Source organism: Papilio polytes, unplaced genomic scaffold, assembly GCF_000836215.1.
Source record: "Papilio polytes unplaced genomic scaffold, Ppol_1.0 DF823868.1, whole genome shotgun sequence".
Lineage (NCBI taxonomy): Eukaryota > Metazoa > Arthropoda > Insecta > Lepidoptera > Papilionidae > Papilio > Papilio polytes.
Window position 1 is genome coordinate 1,489,235 of NW_013525336.1, and position 8,375 is coordinate 1,497,609.

Here is an 8,375-nt window from a genome sequence, read left to right on the forward strand (position 1 = left end):
CCGATTTCGACTTCAGCGACATCTATTCCTGACGTTTAAATTGATAATAGCGACATCTATTGCCTCTTAGAGTAAAATTAAAATTGCTTTATGGTTCCACAAAACTTCTGATTTTTTGCGGACTCTGCCTCCTGTAGGTGTGTTACAGGTGTACAAAATATTAGTACATTTAGGGCATGTCCCACCAAATTGTAAATAGTCTGAAAACATCCAACGTGTAAAAGTAATGAATATATCGGATTTTGTTCCCTTATCTGACAGTGACGTTTTTTTAGCTATCTGAGCCTCTATCAGCAAGTGCTGGGACAGGCCCTTTACTACCGACCGTTTTCCCTTCCATCCTTCAAGTCCATATGGAGCTTTATCCAATGCTTCTAACGACAGAGTCCCCGCCCAGGGTAGAGACGCCGCGGCATCCGCTGCCAACCCTCGAGGACGTTTGCTGACACGTGTACTGGAAAAAAATATTATATTACACGCATTGAACGAAACATGGCGCTGTTTTTAATTTTTTAAATTATCATCAGAATTGAGAGAAATTGTAGATTATAGCGACTGACCTTCTGATGGTTAGCAGCTCAGTTGCAGCACCTCCACTCCACTCACTAACGCAGCCCCATACTTCATCCCCTAGCTCTAACGAAACCCCCGGGCCAGCGTCTAATACTACACCTAGAAATAATAAAGTAACTATATCAAGAACTATTTTTGCCAATTAGTTTTGATGTCTGAAGCTATTTTGATTTCGATTAAAATAAAGTGAATTACGATCGAGAACAAATAGTAGGAAATAAATCGAGTGAGTTAAATGTTTCTAATCGAAAATTAACAATTGGCTGAAAATTTAAATAATCCTTATTTATTTATGTTTATGGGCTTGTAATTTCTGTCATTTTTAACTATTTATTTACTTTCTGAATTAAATTGTGTGAAAAAAGCCTACAGCATGTCTTGCATGTTGGGATTTTTTATGAATAAAAGAACAATTCAAAAATATGCTATGATTGCTTTATCAAAGGCGTAGTATTTGTCTCACCAGCGAATCCCCGTCCGATAGTAAGCGGTGAGCGTGTAACGAGCGGGCGCAGCGCGGCGGCGCGCCCGCGGAGTACCGCGCGGTCGCACGCACACACACTGAACGCCTGCACACGTATCAGTACCTCGCCTGGACCCGCCCCTTTGCACAAACACAAGTTATCGGTCATTTATCGTATAATAACCACAATTTGTATTTATCTTTTAGTTGGTATAACTGTTATTGTAATTGTTAATCTCTTGTTTTTTTATAAAATGATTTCTATTTCTATTTCTATTATGAAACATTACAGTAAATTCAAATAAATAAAGCTAGAATTTTGTCCCGCGACAGTTTAGGGAAAATAATCAGAAATATCATTAACGTAATAGTATAAGGCCTCTAAAAGTATAGTGTAAATATTTATTACATTTAGTAAATATTAAAAAGTAAAAATAAAGTTAAATCAAGAACCAGAAAGTTATGAAAAAAAACATACAATATAAAATACAATCAAAAAGAAATAGTAACAAGTGAGTACAAAATGAGATACGATCGAGAAGAAAAGAAGAGAGAAGAGTAGTGGCTAAATAAAAAGAATACAAAATCAGTAGTTATTTTCAGGTTAAAAATATTCAGAACTAGCTGTTACTTGTGACTTCGTCCGTAACGGATAAAAAAAAAACCTATGTTACCTACTGATAACGTAGCTTTTTAATAGTAAAAGAATTTTTGAAATCAGTCCAGTAGTTTTTGAGTTATTTCAATACATACAAAATTCTTCTTAATAGATTAGTATAGATAGAACTATAGTGTGTATAGAGTCCAAACCTGGTGTTACAGCGTCATCTACGAGCAGTACCGTTCTATCGGGCTGTGCGAGGAGTGCGCGGGCGTGCGGGCCCGCCGGCGAGCGGCCCGCCGCGCGCAGCCCCAGCACCAGCCCCGCGCCCCCGCCCACCAGCGCGCCGCACGCGAACAGAGCCACGCTACGACGCCACACTGCACCGAAATATACCTTTTTTGTTACCCGAGGGGAATGCTTTACGCATACTCCGTGCCCAGAGGAACGAGGTAGTTATGTGGGACTCTCCCCCCTTAATGGGGGGCATAGCTGCGTCTGTTGCCATTGGCGGCACCCTCAATATATTGTAATACACCTAATAATATCCATAACCCATAACCCTTGTGAGATTGCTTTTTTGGAAGAAAAGAAAAAAATGAGCAATTTCCCTTGACTTTTTGATTTTGAGACCCTGGAGATCCCAATGAGAACAAGCGTAGCAGACATAAAGGTGTTCAGTAGCTGTCAAGAAGGTAATTGAACTTAGCTCAAAGCTGAGGTGGACCAAGTTGATGCAATGTCTTGACCCACTTCAGAGTTGTGTCCTATGGGACAGTAAGTCAAGTCCGTAATTTGTAACTCTAATCAGTACCAACCTTTAGGCAAAAAATTACAACTACCAATGTCAAAATTGTAATGTTCAAATGACAATGAAAGTGCTTGTAATTGGGCCTTGGCTGAAAATTTAAGTAACCATGGCAACCTTGCTTCTTAGGTTAATTTTTTCCCCTAAAATAGCCTAAAGCATTTCATAAAAAGATGGCATTCTAAAACATGCCGTGATTGATGTAATTTTATATAAAGAAGTGTGTGTTTCTGCATTATATTATTAGATATATAAATTCAAACTTACTTCTATCTTTGAATAAAGCCACCAGTTCTTCATACAACAATACGGGTGATAGGGGAGGAGCGCCATCTTTGATCCGCTGAACTGCATCCTTCGTCCACACAAGAACTCGTTCTCTACTCTCTACAAACAACTCATTCTGCCATAACTCTTGAAAGGCTTCACGTATCTGAAAATTATTAAATTAAAAAGATTAAAAAAATCAGCACAGGTTCCGGCTCGAAGGACCACCGGACACACTGAACTTTACGAATACCATAAATTAACAGTAATATTATAAATGTGAAAGTTTAGATGGATGTTTGAGTCTGTAACCTAAATAGCTGAACCAATATCGATGAATTTTAGCTTAGCCGTAGACGTCTGGAAGAACAAATAAGCTACTCACTTTTTTTATTATTCCACGCGGACGGAGTCGCGGGCGAAAGCTAATGATTACATATAAATTTATACTAAGACAACAAAAAGAAAGAAAAACGATGGTGACCACATGCTGTCCAAATGTAATCCCAGGGTTGGTATAGTCATAACATTGCCTATGAAGTTTAGTCTTTGTGTAAAAGAATTTTATAAGTCAACAGGGGTAGAGTTCAATGGCATTAGCTATATGAATGGTCCATACAACATACCACAACTATAGTATTTGCTATAGTATTATCTGATGAGTAATAACCCTAAACAATACCTAGGTACAGTAACAGTTTGGCCGAAACAATTGGCCCAGCGTAACTCTAAACTAAGTCAAGGATCTTAGATTGAAATCCAGCCAATAACAAAACTAGACAAACCGATCATTTAAGATGCTGTTATATCATACTAATATTATAAATACGAAAGTTTAGATGGATGGATGTTTGTTACAGTTTGTAGCCTAAACAGCTGAACGGATTTTGTTGAAATTTGGTACATGTGTAGAGGATAGTCTGGTAGTATACATAAGATACACACTTTTGTTTTTTATTTAATTTCACGCGGACGGACTCGTAGGCGAAAGCTAGTATTAAATATTAGAGTATTAATGCAGTTTATCTTACCCTTCTAACAAGTTCAGTTGTTTGTGAAGCGACATCCTGTACTCTATTCTTTCCTCCATTTGCCGCTGCTTTAGCTGCCTCCTGAAATAATATTAACACATCTATACTAACATTATAAAGAGGCAAAATCTGATACTAAGAAACTACTGGGCCAATTTCAAACATTCTTTCCGCCCTTGAAATGCTATGTTATCAGTGAGTAACATAGTTTATATTTTTTATTATTTTTAAATTCACAAGTATAAGTTGTGAGCAACAGCTAGTTAAAAATAAACTGACATTTTTTGGTAAATAATGTAACATTAATTAAAAAAAAATAGTGACTGAAATTTGAACTTTGTATTTCACTGTTTTTTAGAAATTCAATTCTTATATCTACTGTAGATTTTTCATCGTGATGTATTATGTCCTATGACATTCCAGAGAAGAAGACAAATCAAACGATACCTAACTCATCAATATAGGTTCAGTCATTTAGGTTGTAAGCACACAATGGAATTTACATACAAAGATACCCACTTATATAAAAACAAATAGACATATGCGCAAAAACCATTACAATCTGTCAGGTAATAAGGATAACTATGATTAATATTTAAATTTCCTTATATTAACATTTTATTTGGTTAAAGATTTATTTCAGGACAGTAATAGATTCATGTTTTTTTTGGTGGGAATTAAAGTTATAACAATAAAGCTATCATATTGGGAAATAATAAAGTAAAGAGGATATACTTAATAAGGGAGTGAATTCAGGTAGCTATTAGAAATGTATGGATGAGCACATACTGTGCCGACCCTCCGTAGGGACAAGTGTAAGTTGTTGATAGGCAAATACTAAATTCTTTTACTAAAAGTTTGTGTACAGCCATAATAATGGAAATAATCATTAAAATCGAATTAACAAACTAAAAACAATAATCCATTGGAATTTAAAATTATACGGAATCTTTAAAATTAAGTGCAAAAATTAGTTACATAAGTTTCATGGTCATTTCTTTGCAACTAGGCCAATGTCATTGAATTGATGACAAAACAAATTACTACATTACACTAAATTAACTAAAAATGCAATTAAAAACAATCTTAAGACCATTCACGAAGAAATGTAAGGTTCTATTTCATTTTCTCGCTAAGCTTGATATGGTTAAGAAAAGTTGAATTTAACTCACGTGAAGTGCATCGAATTTCTCCCCAGCTCTTAATTTAAATTCGTCCATGTCAGTAGCACGTTAGGCGGGAACTTCTTTTCCCGAATGGATTTAACTCATGCTCAAAACCTTAACCTTTGGACGGAACCCAACCAAATTTTCGCATTCTCAAAATAGATCATAATCCCCATTATACACCCTCGATATACTTAAACATGCGTTACAGTCTCTGTAGGAACTTCATTCTTTTATAATTAAACATAAATTAATATACTAAATTGTTTCATATTAGAATTATTTGTTTCTTTCCAAACATAACCCCTCTTGTACAAACGCAAACATCTGTAAAAAATTGTCAAAATTGACATTGGCAGTTGATTGACAGTTATTCAACTTGTGACTTTACGTTCCTAATCATGCAATAATCAAAACTAAAAGTGTTCACGTAGATATTCAGCTTTCAATATTTATAAAAAAGAGGAAAGAAGAAAAAAACAACTTTACAACAATGAAGTAGCTTATATTTGTAAGATACAATTTACTTAATCTGTATTAATAATATCTAGGGGTATTTCATTTTCGCCGCTGTCAGCGCTCTCATACGGCTCCGGTTTACCGTTTAGTATTTTCTCAATCCATGTTCTGCTGAAGGATACCTGGAAAGTATATTTATATTCAGTATTTTAGGAAGCTAATTTTCATGACCTATATCGCCCATCAAAATTAAGGAACGGTGTTACCAGATTGTAGCAAGATTTACCTTGGCAAATATTCCTGGTTTGGATTTGTAAGCGCATTCCTCTGTGCCGGAGAAGAGTGCAATCCCATACAATGTGCCAGCACGGTTCATGCCGCTAAAATGTACAGCTGGATCTCCAGTATCGCCCTGCAGAAAATACGAATGGCAGCGACATCAAAATCTAGATATTTTGTTAGCATCTATTGCTGCTAACCGAATATAAATATCGTCATTTTACAACCGAGAGAAGGTATTTTATAAAGTGCAAAAATCTACAGTAGCATATGTTTATGGGCAGCAATTAATTTCTCTTGATGGCAGATCGCCGCATTCTTGTTTGCCTTTTACAAAAAAAAAATACTAACAGCACACAAAGCGACACCTCTAGTGACGCTCTGCAGACAAATGTGGTCGTGTTGCAAATGGTAATCGTTGCCGTACATCAGCCGGCACTCCGCCCGCGGTACTTCCCTCACTATCATACGTCGAAGCTCCTGGTTCTCACCTTCTCTGATCTGACCTGTCACCTGTAAAATCAATTTACTTAAATTCAGTTCTGTCTGCACAAGTCGCTTACCCGAAAGCCTCCAAAGGTCTTCGAATTACATACCTCTTATGTATTACTAGAGCGGACGTACACCTTTGACTAAACAATCGCAAACGGTTGTGCGATTGTCGATTGTTTCGCAGCCAAATCAATAAAAATCGAGTACTGCGCACCTCCATATAAGCTCATAGAAATCAAAGCGAGACTAAACAGTTGTGCGATAGTTTAGTTTCAGGTTCCACGCTCTTATGTCTTTGAAATAATAAAGAACACTTACAACAGATCCGTATCCAGTAACAATTGTCTCGCCAAACATGAACGGAAGAGATGTTTCTGCAAGCGGTAGAGTCACCGCTTGTATTCTGTTGTTGTACGTAATTGGAGCATTTACCTGTAGACATATATTTATGCAAGTATATAAAACAGATTATTTAATTAAAAGAATGTTATTAAAAGCTGCGGTTATCTTAATACATCGAAATTACGAAACGACAGCTACCCATAGACATCTGCTACCGCAGATGAGATCTTTAATCGAACGAAGGGACGCCACATAAAGGATATTTCCGCTTCCTACGCGTTCTCTCCTTCGTCTTATACACTAGAAGGAAAGGGTGGAAAGGGAAAGTGGATTATTAGGCCTTTAACATGTATACTCGTCAGAGTGTACGCACAATGTCTTCCAGTTGCTACATGTCTTCTGTGTAGTCATGGTATACCACCAGGCGTGTTCCACCGAGCAATACTGGATTACAGACTTCTTTATCTCTACCCTAGATTATTTATTATCACAGATAATACATTACTATACTAGTAAAAACTAGTAAAATCCTTATTCATAATATTCAGTCGAAGGAACCCCATCTGGTGTTGCCATTTGTTTATTTAATTTACCGTTTAATGCTGTTTTATTGTATTTGATTTATTTAACTACGAAATTCGTATCATGACAAAATATTTTTAGAACTTAAAAGATTACTCAAGCTTATTCTACGTCGAAACAAAAATGTATATCATGCAATTGTTACGTAGAAATTCTATGACAAAAGCGTTACTATTTCCAAAATGAAAGGGCTTGAGGAATAGAGTATGATACTATATGAAAAATACAAAATGGCCGCCGCCACAAAAAGACGAATAATAGAGCATAAACAATAATTCAAAAATATATTGCTAAAAGTAGCTTTCGCTCGCAACTCAGTCCCCTCCACAAGGAATTAAAAAAACAAAAGCAAGTAGCTTATGTATTCTTCCAGACTGTTCTCCACATCTATGCCAAATTTCATCGAAATCCGTTCAGCAGTTGAGGATTCAAACTTTAACAAACATCCATCCAAACTTTCGCATTTATAATATTAAGTTAGTAAGATTTCCTTTTTTTCGTGAGGAAATGCCTTACGCGCACAACCCTTGCAGGGACAAGGGTGGTTAAGTCGGATTTGCATTTAAATAGTTGCTCTAAGTAAATAAGAATTTTGATACTAATTATTAAACGGCCAGCACTCACGTCTCTTTTTCTGTTGAGATACGTGGTTGCTAGCCTTTAAGGATGTTTCAGAGAGGTTTAAACAATTTTAGAATTTTGCTTTTTATATTTCCTGCACCTTTAGACAGTTTTCTCAGTTCTCAGTTCTTACCTTGACCATGGCAAGATTATGTTCAGGATAGTATTGATCCATCTTGTAATCTGGATGTCTCTCGACGTTTGTTACAGCGAGAATACGGCCTCCGAAGTCACGGAACACGGAGCCCATGCGGACCGTCACTTCTTCTTTTGATACGCTAAATATAAAGATATTTTTAATTTTAGAGGAAAAAGTAGCTTTGTTATTATACAGATTATAAAATCAAAACTCAATTTTTTTGCATTTCTTAGACCATTTTAACATTAAACGGTTACTTGCGTAAGTTCCCGCGCATTCTACTGAGCAACACTATTACAGTTTCGCGGGCTAGTGGAAATTTTAAATACAGCGGTAGTTTAGAATTAAATAGGTCTTAGATAATATCCTTGCAGCGATATCGCGCATATTACAACCAATATAAAATAATAATTACTTACTAATCAAAACACTGCGCTGCCGTGAGAACCCACTGCTTCCCCACAATTGCTCCTCCACACCAGTGTTTGCCGTGCAATCTGTACACACAAGCAATGTTTATACTTGCACAGATATCTAATTAAAATAAAATAC

The 8,375-nt window shown here is 36.3% G+C and overlaps 2 protein-coding genes across 2 annotated transcripts in view; both read right to left on the bottom strand.

Moving 5' to 3' along the window:
- Positions 1-29: 29 nt before the first annotated feature.
- Positions 30-5,241, bottom strand: LOC106103164. Its single transcript, XM_013282850.1, has 7 exons — positions 4,916-5,241; positions 3,744-3,824; positions 2,713-2,878; positions 1,847-2,017; positions 1,037-1,177; positions 561-672; positions 30-454 (listed from the first exon to the last, which is right to left on the bottom strand). Exons 1-7 carry the CDS (start codon positions 4,961-4,963, stop codon positions 67-69), a joined length of 1,107 nt encoding a protein of 368 aa, XP_013138304.1. The 5' UTR covers positions 4,964-5,241; the 3' UTR covers positions 30-66.
- A 195-nt stretch (positions 5,242-5,436) lies between these two features.
- Positions 5,437-8,375, bottom strand: part of LOC106103094 (trypsin 3A1-like) — a 5,037-nt gene continuing 2,098 nt past the window's right edge. The window contains exons 3-8 of the mRNA XM_013282759.1: positions 8,243-8,320; positions 7,818-7,962; positions 6,458-6,571; positions 5,999-6,160; positions 5,655-5,780; positions 5,437-5,550 (exon numbers count right to left, since the gene is read on the bottom strand). Coding sequence (XP_013138213.1) covers positions 5,437-5,550; positions 5,655-5,780; positions 5,999-6,160; positions 6,458-6,571; positions 7,818-7,962; positions 8,243-8,320 — 739 coding nt within the window. The remainder of the gene's footprint in view (positions 5,551-5,654; positions 5,781-5,998; positions 6,161-6,457; positions 6,572-7,817; positions 7,963-8,242; positions 8,321-8,375) is intronic.

What these genes read in the sequence shown, in the direction of transcription:
- LOC106103164 (XM_013282850.1), bottom strand. Translation starts at nt 4,963, where the DNA reads ATGGACGAATTTAAATTAAGAGCTGGGGAGAAATTCGATGCACTTCAC. An exon ending in TATCGGACGGGGATTCGCTG is followed by an intron (nt 673 to 1,036) that starts GTGAGACAAATA and finishes TATTATTTCTAG; the next exon opens with GTGTAGTATTAGACGCTGGC. An exon ending in GAGCTGCTAACCATCAGAAG is followed by an intron (nt 455 to 560) that starts GTCAGTCGCTAT and finishes ATTTTTTTCCAG; the next exon opens with TACACGTGTCAGCAAACGTC.